We start from the raw sequence: 20,826 nt of genomic DNA, 5'->3' as shown, positions 1-20,826 counted from the left end.
GAGTTTTATCATAAATGGATGCTGATTTTGTCAAATGTGTTTTCTGTATCGATTTACATGATCATGACTCTTCCATTCTATTAATGTATCGCACTGATTGATTTGCATATGTTGAGCCATCTTGTATCCCTAGGATAAATCCCACTCGATCATGGTGAATGGTCCCTTTAACGTACTACTGAATTTGGTTTAGTAGTATTTTATTGAGAATTTTTATATCTATACTCATCAGGGATATTGGCAAGTAGTTTTCTTTTCAACAGTGTCTTTTTCCTGGTTTTGGCATCAGGATAATACTGGCCTCATAAAGTAAGTTTGGGAATGTTCCCTCCTTTGGGGTTTTTTAGAAAGGTTTGGAAACAGTCAATAAAACTAAGAGACAGCCCACGGAATGGGAGAATATATTTGCAAAGGACACTACAGATAAAGGACTGGTATCCAAGATCTACAAAGAACTTCTCAAACTCAATACACGAGAAACAAATAAACAAATCATAAAATGGGCAGAAGATATGAACAGACACTTTTCCAATGAAGACATACAAATGGCTAACAGACACATGAAAAAATGTTCAAAATCATTAGCCATCAGGGAAATTCAAATCAAAACCACACTGAGATACCACCTTACGCCAGTTAGAATGGCAAAGATAGACAAGGCAAGAAACAACAATTGTTGGAGAGGATGTGGAGAAAGGGGATCCCTCCTACATTGTTGGTGGGAATGCAAGTTGGTACAGCCACTCTGGAAAACAGTGTGGAGGTCCCTTAAAAAGTTAAAAATTGAACTACCCTATGACCCAGCCATTGCACTACTGGGTGTTTACCCCAAAGATACAGACGTAGTAAAGAGAAGGGCCATATGCACCCCAATGTTCATAGCTGCATTGTCCACAATAGCCAAATCATGGAAGGAGCCGAGATGCCCTTCAACAGATGACTGGATTAAGAAGCTGTGGTCCATATATACAATGGAATATTACTCAGCTATCAGAAAGAACGAATTCTCAACATTTGCTGCAACATGGACGGCACTGGAGGAGATAATGCTAAGTGAAATAAGTCAAGCAGAGAAAGACAATTATCATATGATTTCTCTCATCTATGGAACATAAGAACTAGGATGATCGGTAGGGGAAGAAAGGGATAAAGAAAAGGGGGGTAATCAGAAGGGGGAATGAAGCATGAGAGACTATGGACTATGAGAAACAAACTGAAGACTTCGGAGGGGAGGGGGGTGGGGGAATGGGATAGACTGGTGATGGGTAGTAAGGCGGGCACGTGTTGCATTGCACTGGGTGTTATACGCAACTAATGAAGCATCGAACTTTACATCGGAATCCGGGGATGTACTATACGGTGATTAACATAATATAATAAAAAAAATCATTAAAAAAAAAAAGAAAGGTTTGAGAAGAACTGATGCTAATTCCTCTTTAAATGCTTCATAAAAGGGGCACCTGGGTAACTCGGTTAAGCGTCTGACTCTTGGTTTTGGCTCAGGTCATGATTTCAGGGTGGTGGGATCGAACCCCGAGTATCGCTCCATGCTCAGCACAGAGTTACTTGGGATTCTCTCTCTCCCTCTCCCTCTGACCCACCCCCCACTCGCATGTGTGCTCACTCATGCATGTGCTCTCTAAAATACATACATAAATAAAATATTTAAAAATAAAAAAATAAATAAATGTTTCTTAAATGTCATCAGTGAAGATAGTTGGTCCTGGGCTGGGGCTTTCTTCATTGAGAGGTTTCGATTACTGATTCAATCTTCTTACTGGTAATTTGTCTATTCAGACTTTCTATTTCTTCCTGATTCAGTCTTCATAAGTTGTATGTTTATAAGAATTTTTCCATTTTTTAAGTTGTCCAGTTTGTTGGCATATAGTTGTCATAGTAGCCTCTTTTGATCCTTGAATTTCTGTGGTATCAGTTGTAATGCTTCCTTTTTCATTTACAATTTTTATTGATTTGGGTCCTTTCTCTTTTTTCCTTGGTTGTTCTAGCTAAAGGTTTGTCAATTTTGGGGGTACCGGGGTGGCTCAATCAGTTAAGTGTCTGACTCTTGATTTTGGCTTAGGTCATGATTTCAGTGTTGTGGGATTAAGCCCCGCTCTGCAATGTGTGTGGAGCCTGCTTAAGATTCTCTCTCCTCTTCTCCCTCTCTGACTCCCCGCTTACGCTCTCTCTCTCAATCTCCCCCTCAAAAAAGTTTTGTCAATTTTGTTTACCTGTTCAAAGAACCAACTCTCAGTTTGGGTAATCTGTTCTATTCTTTTTCTGTTCTCTACTTCACTTATTTGTTTTGATCTTTATTAGTTCTTTTCTTCTAACTTTGGGCTCAATTTTATTTTATAGCTCCTTAAATCACAGAGTTAGGGTATTTGGGATCTTTCTTTATTCTTAATGTAGGCATTTATTGCTAAGAACATCCCTCTTAGAACTGTTTGCACTGCATCCCATAAGATCTGGTATATATTGTATTTCCATTTTTATTTGTTTCAAGAAACTTTTTAATATCTTCTTTGATATTAATTTTCATGTATTTGTGAATTTTCCAGTTTTCAATTTTCACATTTATAATTTTATGTCACGGGGCACAAATCATATGACTTCAATCTTCTTGAATTTGCTAAGTCTTGTTTTGTGGCCTAACATATGATTAACCTATAAAATGTTTCATGTGCACTTGAAAAGTATGTGTATTTGTTGTTGAATAGAGTGTTCTGTACATGTCTCTTAAGTCCATTGGGTCTAGAATGCTCAAATCTGTTTTCTTATTGCTTCTCTATCTGAATGATCCAGCCAGTATTGAGAGTGGGGATTAAAAGTGTCCAACTATTCTTTTATTACTATTTATTTTTCCTTCTAGCTCTGTTAATTTTGGTTTTATATATTTAGTTGCTCCAATACTGGGGACATAAATATTTACAACTGTTAAATCTTTTTGGTGGATTGGCCCCTTTATCATTATATAAATGACAATGAGAGTGTCTATTTTTACCATTTTTATTTTAAAGTCTATTTTGTCTGCTATAAGTATAGCTACCTCTGCTTCTTTTTGATTACCATTTGCTTGAAATATCTTTTTCCATCCCTTTGCTCTAAGTCTGTGGGTGTTTGAAGGTGAAAGTGAATCTCTTATAGGCAATGTTTTGTTGGAGCTGGCTTCTTTCTTTCTTTTCTTTCTTTCTTTCTTTCTTTCTTTCTTTCTTTCTTTCTTTCTTTTTAAATACATTCAACAACTCTATGTTTTTCAACTGGAGAATTTAACTGATTTTCATTCAATTGGAGAATTTAATCCATTTTCACTTAAAGTAATTATTGACAGGTAATTGCTATTGCCATTTTGTTAACATTTTATGGTTGTTTTGTAGACATTTTATGGTTGTTTTGTTCCTTGTTTTTTCTCCTGCTGTCTTTTGTTTTGATGTCTTTTGGTATCTGTATGCTTTAACTTCTTTATTGTGTTCTTTTATGCAACTATTACAAGATTTTTCCTTGTGGTTACTATGACACACATTTTAAACTTGTAACACCCTATTTTAAATTGGTAACAACTTAATTTCAATAGAAATCATAAACTTTTCACTTTTATTTCTCCTCCCCCTTACATTTTTTTGTTACAATTTAAGTTTTTTTATATTGTGTAACTAATAATAGATTATTATAGGTAGTTGTGGTTACTTTTACTATGTTTTTAAAACTTTTGTATTGGAGTTATAAGTGAACTATGCACCCCTTTCTACATTGCAGAATATAACTATGACTATATATTTACCATTATGAGTGATTTACACTATATTTTTATGATTTAATGTTCCTGTACTTCCATTCTAAGAATTCGTATTTAGCATTTCTTATGAGGCAGGTCTAGTGGCAAAGAGCTCCTTCAGCTTTTGTCTGTTCAGAAAAGACTTTATCCCTTCTTTGTTTCTTATGGACAGCTTTGCCAGGTATAGAATTCTTGTTTGACAATTATTTTCTTTCAGTATTTTCAATATGTCATTCCATTCTCTTCCGGCCTGAGAAGTTTCCGTTGAAAAATCTGCCAACATTCTTATGGGAGGCTATAACTTGTATATAACCCCTCTCTTCTATTGTTGCTCTTAAAATTCTTTGACTTTTGACAACTTAATTATGTCTTGTAATACTACTTGGGTTCAACCTATATGAGTTCCTTTGGATTTCATAGATCAGGATGTCTTCCTCTCTCACCATGTTTGAGACATTTTCAGCCATTGTTGCCTTAAATATACTTTCTGTCCCTTTGTTTCTGATCTGGAATTCTTACAATACTAACATTATTTCTTTTCAATTTGTCCCATTTTGCCATAGGCTTTCTTCATTCTTTTCCCTTTTTGCTTCTCTGACTGGGTAATTTCTAATGTCCTATCCTCTGGGTCACTGATTCTTCCTTCTGTAAGGATGAGTCTATTATTGAAATTCTCTATTGAATTCTTCCATTCAATTTTTGTACAGTAGACCCTTGAATGCCATGGGGTTAAGGGTACTGACCTTCTATGCAGTTGAAAATCCACGTGTAACTTTTGACTCTCCCAAAACATAACTACTAATAGTCTACTATTGAGTGAAGCATTATTTATAACATAAACAGTTGATCAAAATGTATTTTATATTTTATATGTATTGTATACTGTATTTTTACAATAAAGCAAGCTAGAGAAAAAATGTTATTAACAAGGTCATAAGGAAAATACACTTACAGTACTGTACTGTATTTATGAAAAAAATCTGTGTGTAAGTGAATCTGTGCAGTTTAAACCCATGTTCAAGGGTCAACTGTACTTTTCAACTCTAGGATTTTTTCTTTTTTGATGGCTGCTTTTTCCTTGTCAAAATTCTCATTTTGTTCATGCATTGTTTTCTGAATTTTGTTTATTTGGTTGTGTTTTCTTGTAGTTCACTAAATTTCCTTAAGAGGATTATTTTGAATTCTTTGACAACTGCTAGATATCCATTTCTTTAAGATCAGTTATTGGAACTTTATTAGTTTCCTTTGATGGTATATTTATCTGATTTTTCAGGACCCTTGATTCCTTATGTTGGTATTTGAGCACTGGAGTAACTGGGCTCCTCTTTCAGACTTCACAGGTTTTCTTTGATAGAGACTGTTTTCTACCAGTCACCTCAATTTGGGTTTCTGGGTCTGTCTACTGGTAACATCCACAGGTAGCAGGGACTGCTATTATGGTCTGTTTTGGAGTAAGGCAACTGTTCAAGCTCTGAGGATGGGGATGGGGAGTGTGCCTCTGGTTGAGAATAGTTGTATAGGAATGTTGGCTTGGTTCTCTACTTGAGTGAGGCTGTGGAATGGATTCCATGATTGCCTGGATTCTCTAGTCAGGCTAACTAGATGGTTACTACTGGGTACTATATTCAGTAGTATATGGGGCTATGAATTAACTTTCTTGCCACAGCAGGGAAGCAGGATAAGACGCAGGGCCTACATAGCTCATTGTCTGGGGACCCAAATCAGTCCAGAGCATGCACTGAATTCCCTGGTCAGGTAATGTCACTGGTGTTGTTCTGCAGATAAGGGATGACATGGGCAGTGCTCTGTGTTCAAGTGTGACTATAAGTAGGGCTGTTGAATGGGCTATGCAGCTTCCTGTGTGTTCTGGTTAGGTTCCCTGGTTGGACAGGCTGAAGGCTGTATTCAGCAATGAGTGGGTCTATGAATTAGGTTCCTTGCCCAGGTGCAGTGAGAGAAGCAACTCTAAAGCTGGGAGAGCTCTGGTGCTCCCTGGGGTCTAACAGATAGGATTTGGTGCTCTCTAAAGTTGGGAAAGCTCCTTGTTGTCTTAACTCAAGCCGATCTGCACCCCAAGTTCCCTAGCTGAAGAGGGACACTGGCTTTGCTTTGTAAACTATTGGCTTTGCCTTTCTCTAGACTCAAGCATTGCTGGACCACACACCTTCCAGGAGTTCTTGCCAGCCATTTTGGTCAGATGGGCCAAAAGACACATTCCACAGTGGTGTTATGTGTTAGCTCCCTTAACTGGGCAGGAGGGAAAAGGCTACTCCAGGCTACTCTCCAAATTTTCCAATATTCTAGTTCCCAAATAGGCTTTACAGTTAGGAGCAGCTGAGAGCTACTTTCACTCTTGACTGAATTAATCTTCCTGCCTTGCATAATAAAACAATTCTTCGTACTTGGTACTGCATTTGCTCTGGGGTGGATCAGCTCTGCCAACCTGCCTCCTGGCTGGAGTGCTACTGAGCTTCCAGAAGTTGCCGCCAACGTGACATGTCCCATGGTCAGGTGGGACCAGGAGATACTCTCAACAGTGGGTGGGGCTGTGACTCAGCCCCCTGCCTGGGAGTGGGCAAACCAGATTCTAGGGATGGCAAAACTCCTCATTTGAGAATCTGAATCAGTCAGATGTGCACCCCACTGAGTTTCCTGGTCAAAGTGAGCCCCTGACTTGGTTCTGCAGATGAGCAAATCCACCAGTTGGGATTATTACTTGGGCACTACAGGTATGAACTTGGTCTGCCAATATCTATGTGCTGATTGTTGCAAGCCCCTTCCCCCTTTTCTATCCCAGTCAGATTCTCAGTGGTTGAGCCCCACAGACTTCCCTGCAATAACTGTGGGGCAAGATCAGAGTATGGGCTTTCACCAAGTAACCCCCAATGCTGATGGGGTGGCTGTGCTCCCTGGGTTCTTTTCCCACTGGAGGAACCAGAGGCTCAGGGGAGACCTCTCCATGTGCTGCTGCACTGGCCTGAGGGGAGAAGCAATGTGGTCAACATGTAGCTGCTTCTCTTGCCCTTCTGATGAAGTCTGTCTTGGTCTCTGAGGTACAGGGAGGTGCTTCAGCCTCACCCCCATGTTCTAGGATTCTTTCAGTGGTGTCTTGTTTTTTAATAGCTGTTAGTTGTTCTTGTGAGGGGGAGCAAAGTCAGGAACAACCTATGTTGTCATCTTGGTGAAATCACTCCTGGCCCTGTAATTCTTAACTTTCTTGATAGGTCTGTGATATTCTTAAACCAATTAAAAACAAATACATACACACACATATATAAACACACACACACACCCCTTCAATGTTTTTCACTTATCTCAGAAGGAGAGTTGGTTCTAATGATCTAGTCTGCTGTTATTGGAAATGGGTTTCTATCACTGTCTTTGTTTTTTGCACATGCTATCCTGACTAAAATACAAAATATTTCTGTGTGGACAATATATCCTATGCAACTAGAACCTAACAGGCTGCCTGTCATACAATAAATTAATTGCTGGGTTGAAAAAATAACAATGTGTAAGTCTTGGCAACTATCAAGAATATGTGGCCTGATGATGGAAGAAGAATAAAATTAAGTATAATTAAGATTTCTAAAGCTTGATAATGGTCATGGCACTCCTAGGTTTAACAAAAGAAGTCAAGAGAAGAAAGAAAGAGACTAGACTTGTGGGGAGTTGACTTTGGTTTTTGGATATGCTGAATCTGATCAGTAGTGTACTTAAGTGAAAGCGGTGGGAATGGATACCTGATTCAAGATACCAGTTGTGAGGGTAATTCCTAAGAGAAAGAGGGAATATTAAGAGACAGGAGTGGAGTATAAAAATATTAGAGAATGCCTAGCTATATGTAGGAGATGAGTAAGAACAAGAACCTTTCAGGAAATAGAAGACTGTGCACAGTAGGAAAAAGAAACTCAGAAGCAACTTAATGGAAGAGAAGGAGGACAAGAGTTTGGAGAAAAAAATTATCGAATGGTCAAATGTGGCTGAAAGGTCAATCAGGCTCTGGAATGAAAGAAGTCTTATAATACAAACCATCTACCTTCTATGTAGTAAAAGAAGGCAGGAACATGGAGGGTGTTTAATTTTTAAGTGAGAAGAAAGATTAAAAAAAATGGAGACAATTTTAAGTTGTCATTAGGAGAATAAAAAAATTTATAGAGATTTGAGGTCTCAAAAGAGGCAGGCAGTCAATATTTGCAATATTTGCAAAATTATGTGACTTTTTCAACCAGGTTAGTATCTTGTGGTGAACTCAAGAGAGGGAACTACTTCTCGGGAAAGCATGAGAAATTCACTTGTAGACAATTCTGAAGATTGGTAAACAGGGAAAAGAGAATGGAGTCTGCAATCAGATTTGGGAGTTATCTACACAGAAATGATAGTTTAAACCAATGGGTATGTAGTATTTAATGTCATAATTTCTATCAGTAAAAAAAATGTTATTTTCTCTCCTACAGACAGAATAACTAATCTAAAAATAGTTTCTATGTCTGTTAATAAGTGTGGATTCATTTTTGAGAACCTCAAAATTGTCCTATTTCAACTTGAAGAATAATCCTATTACAATCAAATGGCTATCAGAATCCTAAAATTGTAATTAGCAAGAGGATATTCATGAAAATTCCCAGAATTGCAAATGTAAGCCTGAGTACAGCACTTACTGAACCAATATCATGGAAAAATTCACCCATCCCTGCCTCTCTGTCTATGCAATGCATTATCTGGAAAAAACAAAGACAAACAAAACATATGCAGGGCTACTATTTTACCAGTAACAATGGCCACAATTATTTATGATCAATTTCTGTTCTCATTAGCTAAGTGTTTAGGCTGTATTGGTCGTGAAACATTTTAAATATAACTCTTGCTCATATTAATAATGTTACAGTCACTGAATTGCTTATATATAACATTTCAATGTTTCTAAAATTCTAAATTACAATTGATACAGACCACTTTATCATTACACCAACTCTTCAGGACAAAAAGGAGTCATTAGAGCCCCCACTTTAATAATGATTAACCTAAGATATAGTTGCTGCATACTTCCTTGTTACCACAGAATTAAGATCAAATTCAAAGCTTCTTCTACTAATAACAGTGACCCTGAATAAATTCATCTGGGCTAAAAGTCACTTCACTTATAAAATATAGTTATTCTTATTAAAATTCTCATACCATTTGGTGATGCCATAACATTCTTTAATAATATCCTGAAGGACAGCTCGATAGAAGAGTGATTCAGTAGGCAGCTGAAAAAAATGTAGATATATATATGAGCGCAAGAAACAAAAAACATAAATCAAATCAATACTAGAGTTAGGACCATAAGTGAATGTTAGAAACCTGTCTTTGTTGCAAAACATTGAGGACACTTTAAAAATTTTTCCATTCTAAGTTACATTAAAATCCTGAGGCTAATACTCACTGATAAAGTAATTCTGCATGAAAATAGAAGACACTGTAAGAGAAATGGTAGTGAATGAAGAAGAAAAAGCAAAATCAAAGAAAAATAAGCTAATGTCCCAAATGGAGTGCCATACTAATGAAGCATCAAACTTTGCATCGGAATCTGGGGATGTACTGTATGGTGATTAACATAATATAATAAAATAAAATTAAAAAAAAATAAAAAAAAAAATAAAAACCAAATGGAGTGCCATTCAATATAAAATGTGGAAATAAACTTTCATGACCAGCCAAATTAGCTCTGGAGCCTCTAAGAGAGCAGTCAGGTAGAATACGTGCAAAAGAGAAGAGAATGTGGATTTGTCCTAATGGTGGTGGAACTGAGATAATATCACTCAGGATTCACACCTGGAAAGAGAAGGTACTATTCTAACTAAGGACATTCTAAAAATATGTCTGAGGTCTGAAAGATAATAGCATTGGCTATTGTAGAGTTGAAAAGGGCATGCTTTTTGTCCTTTGGAAAGGACATAGGATTAGGTGTCCATGAAGGCTTTCCAAAGGAAAGAAGGTATGACTGAAGAGAAAGGCCCCAGTGAAACATGATAATTCTGAAGAAGTAGAAGGTAAAAAAAGTACTATACATAAAATAAAACACTTCGCTGAAAAAACGGAAGTGGTAATCAAACTAAGAAACTGCAAAAGTCACCCAAACTCCACCATATTCGCACAGACCTCCTAATGTTGAGAGTGTAAATAAATCCAACATGAAATAGCAAATATTATCAGCAACAACCCTGGTTCCATGCCAAGTCACTAATGAAAAAAAAAAAAAAAGAAAAAGAAAAGAAAAATGAGCCAGAGTAAAGGGAGGTCAACAATACTGAATGGTTCTGAGGAGTCTAATAAGGTGAAAACTCCAAACTGTGCAGTGTCTGGTAAAGTTTTAAAGACAGAGGTCAGTAGACTGTATATATTCCCTGAGTTATCCTTTTGTAACTTCTCTTCTCCTTCAAAGCACAAAATTGTTATTTTCATCTGTTTTCAACAAAAATATGTTTGGATTCAGATGGAGTTTAGCACAAAATAAAATCTTGCCTGTATGCTTAGGCAGAAAACTTAACTCTACTGCTCCTCTCCTCATCTGACCTCAAGTTCCTACACTGTGGGCCCCTGGTGTTGAAACTACAAGAAAACACAAGTTGGGAGTTGAGGGTCAACCATTATGTCTTGGCTCTTCACCTAATGGCACTGCCTTCTTAAGTCACTGGAAAATGTCTGACTTGTAGGATCTTGATAGAACACTTGGAAAGAACACATGTTACATCTTTTCTGGATGGTGGGAATAGTGGGGAGGGTGATTCTAGTCAGAAATGGTGTTAAGAATACCACAGTCCCCAATTCAGCTCCTAAAATAACGTACTGACAGCAGACATACATACATACTTGAGTGCCCACAGTAAAATTTATAACTTCTTATATAAAATCTCATTCTAAATACAACTCCTTGACTTAAGACAAACTGATTTCTAAACTTTTTTTCCTGGAAGACTGCTCTAAAACATTTCATTCTAAATTTCCCATCTCTAGATATACTTTTCATTTGGCATTTTTTCATCTTGATAATTCTTTTTTGCAGTACCAAAAATCTCTATCATCTGTCCCTCACTTCTTCCCAAATCCCTTCAGTTTTCTCACAAAAATTCTGAAATCCCCTTTCATATATTAACACCTATTGTTCTATTGAATTCAAGGCATTCTGGGAAATCTATTATTATATGAAGTATAATATTAGCATTAGTATTAAAATGGCTTACAAAGTTTTTATTTTTTATTTGGTTAGTTATATAATAAGTAGGAAGTTTAATTTTATGTAAACTGTATATGAAATTCTAAAAATAGTTGAGCTGGTATTTGAACTGAAGAAGCCTAGCTCAGATGTCCCTGTATCAAGCCATGATGCTATTTTGCCTCTTGGACACTTGGGCAGGGATGAGGTATCATTAGTTTTTATTATGTATTTCATTTAGGGAAAAAAAAACCTCTTAAAAATATGGTGTGCCTGGCTAACTCAGTCAGATGAGGGGCTGACTCTTGACTTCAGCTCAGGTCATGCTATCAGGATCCTGGTATTGAGCCCCAAGTCTAGCTCCATGCACATGGGGAGTCTGCTTAAGGATTCTTCTTCTCCCTCCCCCCTTCCCTCCATTCTCTCCTTCTCTCTCTCTATAAGCAAAAACCAAAAAATTATTAAAAATAAAGCTTTCCATTCTGTGCCTTTGGGAAAAATTATATAAACGGTATAAAGATAATTTAGAAATAAATGTATATTTATATAGTTATTAAAAACTGGTTGAAGATGACAAAAAAAAAGAAATGCATTTAAACAAGAGATCATACAGAAATGCATACAGATATACAAACAGGATAGAATAAATCATCATTCCCAAGTTATCCCGAGTAAGTAAGAGCTTTACAGCTGTTTCCTAAGAAAAAGGGAAGAGAGTGATGAAGTACCTTCAGATGTGCATTCCTAGAATAACTAGGACTATCCATTCTGGTAAATACAGACTGGGGGTAAGTGGGAAGGGAATCAACATCTCCCTGGCACTGTGTGTCTATTCCAAGAATAAACTGGATGTGGCTCAGAGTTTACTTTCTTTCCTTCAGAAGTGATAAATCATCTTAACACTTTAATGCATTTTAAGTGGGAGGGAGCAAAAAGAGCACACCCTTAAAGTGTATTATCTTAGGCATGCATTTTACAGGTCTAGTGGAAAGGGCACTAAGCTGGAAGTCAGAACTCTGCAATTAATTAAGGGAGCTAGAATGCATTATTAAACTTCTACTGTGTATCATGTTCTCATGTAAGTTTGGGATAATACCCAACTTACAAGATTGACTGTAAATATGAGTAAGCACTTGGGAAATTGAAAAACACCACAAAAATGCACAGGAACATTATTATGATAAAGGCTCTTTCCTCTTCCACATCCCTAGGGAACCACTAGGTTGATATGCAATTATGGCTGTTAACTGCAAACCAGGCGTTTGAGACTAAAGCCCACACACCTAAACAATATGCTCTAATGCCTTTAAAAACATCAGTTTTTATCAACTTTCAGATAGGTATTATGAATACATTTTTTAAAAAAAGCTCTTAGCATTGTACCCGGCCCAGTAAATACTCAGTAAATGGTATTTGTTGCTATTGTCTTTTTCAAATTATCATAATTTTAAAAAATTCAAATTAACGTATTAACGTTCCTTAAAAAACCTAAAATTTAGGTCTAACAAGAAATCTTGTGAAAAGCTTAAAAAGAAATCTTAAAATTTTTTTAGAAATTTCTAAAATGTTTCATGAATTATAAGGTAGAGGATAAGGCAATTACATGGATATTTTGGGGATACATTAACTTCTGTTTATATGCGCAAGCCCATTTGGCTATTTCAATTAATGACTAATCAAGTAAAATAAGGAAAACAGTTAAAAAGAACAACAAAATGTGTGTTTTGGACTATAGGTAGAAAATAAACTGAATGCTATACCATGTTTATCTTTGCTTGAACCAAGTCCATAAAAGCCTAATAGTCAGCAATAGTAGTCTTTAGAAATATTTATAGACTGTTTAGTATATTATGAAGAAATGAGACATTAGTATCAAGAATATAATGTAGAAGTTAAAAGTTTAATTTACTTTTTCTGAAAGTTCACTTCTCTTTTAAAGTAAACTTACAGAAAATGTATAAATTTTAATATGAAGAGGTGAAAGAAGAAGTGATATTTATTAAAAGCCATCAGGTTTTAAGTTCATCAGCAGGTCAAGTAGGAAGAGTACTTTAAGAAAACTATCAGGTCCATCTGCTGTATTAGAGTAAACCTTCTTACTTACCCCTTGGCCAACTGCAACTCGTTCCAATGCCTTTGGAGAAAAAATAAGGAGAAAAAAATAAGACAGAGACTGCTCATATATTTGGTCTTACCTTATAAGACTTATAAACACACTATATAAGGGCTTATAACGTGACATTTAAAAAGATTAATTAAGTGATAACATGTAAGTTTATACATTTAAAAGTGTTAATATCATTAAGTAATGTTAACTGGTACACTTGTATAATTTAGGGTTGGTTTATAATAGATATGTGTCACGTACACAAGCACAAACACACCTCAACTGTATACACTCCTTGAATTTTAGAAAAAATAAAAAAACAGAAAAGAAATGATATAACAACCTCTTGGCTCATTTTAGTTTAACTAAAACAATCAAATCCAAAATTATTATTTTTTTAATTCAAAGCTATTATTAAGTATGTGTGTATATACTATACAAACATGCACACACACGTTTATGTTACTTTTAACTTATTTTCATCTAATTTTTTATAAACACAGTTTCATATTTTATTATACAAGGTTGCACTGAAACCTTAGTTTAGAAAAGTATGTATAGTTTTGATCTGTCTGGTCTGTAAATTCACATCAAATTCATATATGATTAAGTGCCCAGTAGAAGAGAAAGTAATACCTATTTTTACAATTTTATATATAGCTAGTTTTCCATTTGTATTTATTTAAGATCCAGAACAGTTTTAGAAAATATTTCCTAATATTTCTAATAAATACTCATAATCCAACATATATGAAATGTATACATGAAAGATTTGCCATAATTTAAATATGGAATAGAGGCTTCTAAAACTTTTTTTGAGAAACACATTTCTACACATAGAGTTTTATAACTAAATTAGATTAAAATATTTTAATATTTCAATATTTAACTTTATTTTTTAAATTTTAATCAAAATATTTCAAACACAAAGTAGTAAAATATAATAGATCCGCATATACTTCCTGTTCAATTTTAAAATACCCATATTTGCTTCAGATTGCTATTCTTCATTAATAATACTTGTTAGATATAGCTGAATCATATACTTCTAAAACTAAAGATAATTTACAGATTATCCTGTGTAAGTACAATTTTTACAGCTGCACAAGCTCACTGACAGGATAAAGTACTTGCCACAAGTGGTATAGCTAGGTAGCAAGTGAGCAAGAAGCAAAAACTTGTTCTTTGAACACTGATAAACTTTTCTTGCTCTCACACCATGAAGATTTAGTGGCAAAATGAGTTCACTGCATAAAAAGTTGCTTCACAGAAAGTGTTTGAAGAAAAAAATTGCAATTTTTCCTTGACTTGAAGGATACCTTCACTGAACATCTACAGCCACAGATTTATGAATACAGAAGAAAGATATTATGTAATTTTCATATTAAATTAAACAGCAACAGGCCTAGAATAAATTTATTATTGAAGAAAACACTGACTTTCATTTACGGTACTGTTTGTGCTCATTTCAGATTAGATTTTTGTGTTCATGGCTTTTGCTAAAAGACTGGAACTGAATAAAGAAACAAGAATTTTTAATAAGTTGGTTGGTGTTGATAAAAGTATCTGCTTTTAGATAACTAGTTAAAAGTAGTCAATAACAAGACTACTTTTAGTATGTGTTGCGGATGAGGGATTTTAAAAATATAAATGATAAATTATAATGACATAATAAAAGATAATCAGGTAGGTGATAAGAAGTTTCTTGCAAACATTAGTATTTTTCTTGGCCACTAAATAAAGATAATGAAGAAAATATATCAAGTGTTCATGTCATACTAATCTAAAATATTTTTCAGTTTTATCAGGGTTAAAGTATGCTGACAAGATTGTATTAATCTAATTAAAATTTTATCCCTGGTTAGTACCCTTAACAATTTATCTGAAAGTGTCACCAGAAAGGTCTTTCTCTCTTTTTTAATCCCTGAGGCTTTGATTATTTGTAGAAAAGGTCAGGTATGGAGCAAAAGGCAATAAAAAATGCACCAAAAAAATGTTCCTTGGCCTTCAAAAAAGAAGCCAAGGTAGCCAGGGACTGGGATGGAGCCAAGGAGAGGGGCATTCTATAGGAAGCTGACATTGGTCAGGAAAATTTATTAAGTGCTGTATGGTCTATATATTCTATATTCTGAAATTTATTTTTCAAAATGCTTCTTTTTGTTTCTTTGAATGTTTATTTTCACAGCAACCATTTTTATTTTGTGAATGCAGTACATTGTTTTATCTAAGGGATATTAATAGTTACTTTACGTTATTTTATTTGATTTTGTAGTCTCTATTTCCTCCAAGTTTCTTTTCTTCTGCTTATCTGATCTCTGTTCTTTCATGTTAGACTTTCTTTAGACATCTATGTGATTCTTGCTGTCTGCTGATAATTAAATGGGGGTATCATAAACCTGATTAGAAGTATTATGCTTATGAGTGAGGACTGTTGGTTGTGTGTTTCATCATAAAGGTGACAAGTATCCTACTTTGTTGTAAAATCCCCGATTCCAGTATAATTAGGTCTTTTCTCTTAGGCTAGTCAGATTCCCCAGGAAAGACTATTTTAATTTCTTGCCTGGAGGGTATAATCCTGGTTGCTGGCATTCTTAGAACCAAAGTCATTCCAAGAATTACCTGTCATTCGAACGTGAGTGATTCTGAACAAATATCACTAACAGATATAATGAAAGAACAAGACAAATTTCCAAGAAAAGCAATTTAAGGAGATTTATAAAAATTATTTGAGCATAAATAGATTTCTAAAATACTTCTAGGATCCAAGAACACTGGAGCACTATATTTTATACTGCTGTGTAACTGGCATAAAAATAATGACCATAGAATAATTAATTTATCTTGGGGTTGGACATTAAACACATTATTTAACCAACTATATTTTAAGTTTCTCATGACAAAAAATAACTTACACTTTTTAACTTATATCTATCCTTTGTAAACTAACATAGCACCATGAATACAGAATACCACATGCTAAAATGTTCTAGGTCTAAGGACACTGGCCAAATCAGGCACATTAAAGGTTTTATTTAGTTAAATAGTTACTTCATATTCCAGGTAGCTTATTAATATTTTTCCCATTCTATAAGAAATTAAGGGACCAAATGATCTACTACAAACACACACAAACATACCACAGAACTGTGAATAAATCACTGAACTAATTCTGTATTAAATACCTGGTAGTTGGTACATTCTATATGATAATTAATTACATATAAAAATTACATGTAAAAAAGTATAACCATAAATTGTTACCACAATGCATGTTAAGTAGTAGATAATGTTGGAAGGGCAAGTCATTTTTTTTCTTAAAATTTGCAATGCACAAAAGCATTAATAATGATGTGCTGCAAAACTTAGCATTTAATTCATGATATTAGCCAAAAATAATAAATTCTGCAACATCTGGATAAAGCTCTTAGTCCAGCAAAAATATAATCATACCAAACATGCTGACATTCTGGCATTACGACCACAGCACCATCTCTCTTCCTTCAAATATTGGCACATTGGAAATCCCCACTTTTCTTGGGTACTTTCTGCAGATGGGGGAAAAATATGGATTATCAAATAAGATTCCTCCTCTTTCAGTTAAAGTAAACAATCTATTGAGAAAGAAAAGCCGTCAATGAGAGTCAACTGGTAGTTAAACATGGAGGTAGTAATGTTTAACAATTCATTCCAATTTGTTAATTAAAAGCATATTAATCTTATGAAAGTGGTATTTTCAACAACAGCTGTTTTGTGTTTAAGCTTTAGGTTTGATAGTAACCAAACTGCCAAAATCATTTTTCTAAGATTTAGCAAAAGCAATTTAAAATGGAAGTACTCTTCATGTTCAGTGTGACTATAGGAAATAAGTAATGAGATACTGGATATTTACTGCTGACCTGACTTTCTAAAAAAATGATTTATTAACTGACATTTGGTAATTTATTATAGAACAGAATTAATTCATCCCTAATAATGATGAAGCTTCAATTTTTTTTCAGCCACTATATTCACTTTCCAGGAAAAGAACAGCTGTATAAGCTCTTGTTTCTTCCTTATATTAACAGGCTGCAATATTTTCAATTGTGACACAATTTGGCTCAAATGCATATATGGTTTAAGTAACAACAACAAAAATCAACATTCATTTCTTAATCACACATATCTTTTGCCTAACACACTTAACAGAGTTGCATATACAATTTGCTGATGTTCAAACCCTTAATGCAGAACTACTAATTACACAGGGATTTTGAAAAGGAAAACAAATTTCTTTTTTAAATTGAAGCCTGAAAAATAAGAGCTTAAATTTTATCAAGACTGTGACAATTTAAAGAAAAATACAAATTTTCTATTAGGTTTAAAAGTAAAAACAGAATTAAAACCTCAAAAACATAAAGATACTTTAAAAGAAAATAGTTAAAAATAAACAAAAATTTTAAAAAAGAAAATATTGTTAAATTAGAATCCACTAAGTAATTTCTCTGCTACGAAGGATCAGATGACTTTTTGTTAAAATAGTGAAAAGTTTAAATTTCATGCAGATCATATGCCTGTGAAAGTGGTTTCTTTCAGTTTGTAAATTATTTATAATAGACCTTACTGATAATCAGTTGGAAGATACAGACCTTTCCCTGGGAATATAAATAATAATAATGCTAGTGCTTACACAGCACTCAATATTGTGAGGCACTATTGTAAGAGTTTTAAATGTATTAACTAGCTTTAGTCCCTAACACAACTCTATGAAGTAGGTACACTATTATTCTCATGGCTTAGCTAGGGAAACTAAGCACAGGCAGGTTAAGTAAATTGCCTAAATTGCAAAATCTAGCACATGGTGGGGTAGAATTTAAATGGAGGCAATCTGACTCCAGAGGCCATGTTCTTAACCACCTAGCTATATAAACAATTTCAGTTACACATGCACATGACTTGTGGAGCCCTTGAAGCCCATCCAGGTCCTGGGGACCTTGGACTACTTCCTCTATTTCCAAGATGATTGAAATAGCAGTTTGAGTTTTATATAAGGCTTTACAATTTTACTGAGACATGATTGCTACTAAATAAAAGAATTACTGTAAGGTTTTTTCCCCCCTCTTATAACCAAAAAGAGAAATATCTAGATCTTACTATAAAGAGTCAGGGGCTAGACAGGTGGGTTCGTGCTATTTTATTCAGAATAGCTGGGAAAGGTGCTAACCAATAAAATAGTTCTATCTTCCCTTTCCCCTAGCCATTCTCTTGTTCCTTGCAGACAGGAATGGAGATCAAAGGCATGATGGGATTAGTCCTGGCAGTCCCTAGAAAGATAGTGGTGAAGCTGTGAGGGTGTGGTAGGGGGAAGATGGGTGGGAATTACTCAGGAATTCTGAGTTCTGGGATTCCCAGATTTCTACTAATAAAGGGAAGATGAAGGCAGGGATACATAGGACCCCCAGTATCCCTCTTGATTTCAGATGACACAAATACAGAAGCCAACAGCAGAGGCTGCTGAGCACATGGGACTGTTGTTAGAAAAATGGAGATTAGTAAAAGATGGTCTTATTGCATGTTCACTAACAACACTGATGAAGGTGATGAGGGTAGTTAAGGGCTATGGTGTTCCTAAGGGCTCATAAAGCTACTCTTTTCCACTACAATGAAGGCCTACAGAAGGGTACTTTTTGTGTATAAGGGAGCTTCTTCTCCAACCCTACATAACTGTGATGGCAGAAGAGCAGTCTTACTCGATGTACATGGCTCTCTGAATCTCTAGCCAAAACACCTGAGATCCTAGGACTCTTAGAGTTGATCGGAATTGCCAGCCTTGGTTCAGGGTTATGTGAAATCCCATCAAAGCCTTTCTCCTTTGGACACCTGGTGGTTATGGAATCTCCTTGAAGTTTTCTGAATCTACATCACAGTTTCCTCTGTGGTTGAGGTCATGGTGGCCTCACAGCTCTGGTGGTTTTTTAAGAGTAAGTGCAAACAATTGATACAGAGGCAGGACATCCTCAAAGTCAAACAAAGCCTTTCATGTACAGGTTCAATATTATCTTTGGAATCTATTTCAGCAGCTTCATTCTGACTGCAGTGAAGAAGGAGGCTCACTTGTATGTCCTGAATCAAAGTCACAGAGTTCAAGGTTTCTATTGTTATGTATCAATTTTCTATTTAACCGTGTTCATACATTTAAATCTAGTCAAACTGAGCTTTAACCCCCCTTATCAGTTGCTTTTCCCTAGGATCACTTTCAAGATATCTTTAAATGATAATTTTGGAATAGATGAAGACTCTTGTTTTTTTCTTCTATCCCATTTCTTTTTTGTTGGCTTTAGAAATCCATTAATCTAACAAAAGGAGAGCTTCTACTAGTTCTTCCTTCTTGTGTTAATAATATTATTATCCACTTAATTAAGCAAGTTTTAACTTAAGAACCATCTTCTATTATTCTTTCCTTAATCCCCAAATTTTTATATACACAACCTCTTAATTATACCTCCTTTTCATTTTCAATCTTCATTAGCTCTTGACTGGGTATATGCAATACCTACTTATTAATTTTTTTCTCTTTCCTTTAGTCTTGTTCATCCTTTATATTAAGGGGAACATTATCCTTCTAAAACAGACAAATCTAACCATGTCACCCCAATAGCTCTTATTTCCCTCACCACTAGCATCTATGAAACAAAACCTAATGGGTATTTTTCTTACTGTGGATTTTCAGGAGGTTCTGATATTCCTTCTTTATAATATTCTCTCCCTCTGATTCCATGATACCACGCTCTCTTATTTGTGGCCTATGCTCTTCATATCCCCTGATAGTTTGTTATTTTGTGTCTACTCAGTGTTCATAAGGATTAATCCTATTGCCCCCTTAAACTTTTTGAAGAAGGATTCAAACTCAAATGATTTCATTTGGTTAATAAATGTATGAAGCAGCTAGACAGAATAAAAAAGGCACCAATCAATTTGTATGGTAACTAAGTATCTCATTTGCCCAGTCCTATTGCTATTTAAAGCACCATTTAGGCATAATACAACTGTCAAAATTGCCCAAAATGTGTCTGTGGGCACTCACTATCAGTGAGAGCCGGTGTGTAACCCCTGCTCTATCTGTATGCTTTCCCTAGGCAATCATACCTATACCTCTATATACACTGACGATTCCTATATTAATTTCCTAGGGCAGCTGTAACAAATTAATACACACTTGGTAGCTTAAAACAACAGAAAGTTATTCTCTTACAGTTCTGGAGGCTAGAAGTCTGAAATCAAGGTATGGGCTGAGCCATGCTCTCCCTGAAGGCTGTAGGGAAGAATCCTTTCCTTGCCCCTTCCTAGCTTCTGGTGGTTGCTGGCAATCCTTGGCATTCCTTGGCTTGGAGTTATACCACTCCAGTTTCTGCCTCTGTCTTCACATAGCTGTCTTCCCTCTGTGTCTCTCTGCGTCCTCTCCTCTTCTTATAAGGACACTCACTATTGGATTTAAGGTCCACCCTATTCCAGTATGACCTCATCTTAACTAATTAGATTTATAAATACCCTATTTCTAAATGAGGTCACATTCTGACGTTCTGAGTTGATGTGACTTTTTGGGAGACACTATTCAAGCTAATCCAATTCCTAAATTATATCTTCAACCTCTTCTCTAAGATCTAATTCTTTTTTTTTTTTAAAGATTTTATTTATTTATTTGACAGAGAGAGAGACAGCCAGTGAGAGAGGGAACACAAGCAGGGGGAGTGGGAGAGGAAGAAGCAGGCT

At 35.2% G+C, this 20,826-nt stretch overlaps 1 protein-coding gene across 6 annotated transcripts in view; it reads right to left on the bottom strand.

The window, feature by feature from the left end:
* The window catches only part of METTL25 (methyltransferase like 25), a 153,701-nt gene that overhangs the window by 66,423 nt on the left and 66,452 nt on the right, over window positions 1-20,826 (bottom strand). For all 6 annotated transcript variants that reach the window (XM_019800442.2, XM_034644455.1, XM_034644456.1 and 3 more), the window contains exons 6-8: window positions 16,531-16,625; window positions 13,078-13,107; window positions 8,954-9,027 (exon numbers count right to left, since the gene is read on the bottom strand). In XM_019800442.2, coding sequence (XP_019656001.1) covers window positions 8,954-9,027; window positions 13,078-13,107; window positions 16,531-16,625 — 199 coding nt within the window. The remainder of the gene's footprint in view (window positions 1-8,953; window positions 9,028-13,077; window positions 13,108-16,530; window positions 16,626-20,826) is intronic.

The sequence above is a fragment of the Ailuropoda melanoleuca genome, chromosome 15, assembly GCF_002007445.2.
Source record: "Ailuropoda melanoleuca isolate Jingjing chromosome 15, ASM200744v2, whole genome shotgun sequence".
Taxonomy (NCBI): domain Eukaryota; kingdom Metazoa; phylum Chordata; class Mammalia; order Carnivora; family Ursidae; genus Ailuropoda; species Ailuropoda melanoleuca.
This window is presented reverse-complemented; position numbering and strand designations above follow the sequence as displayed.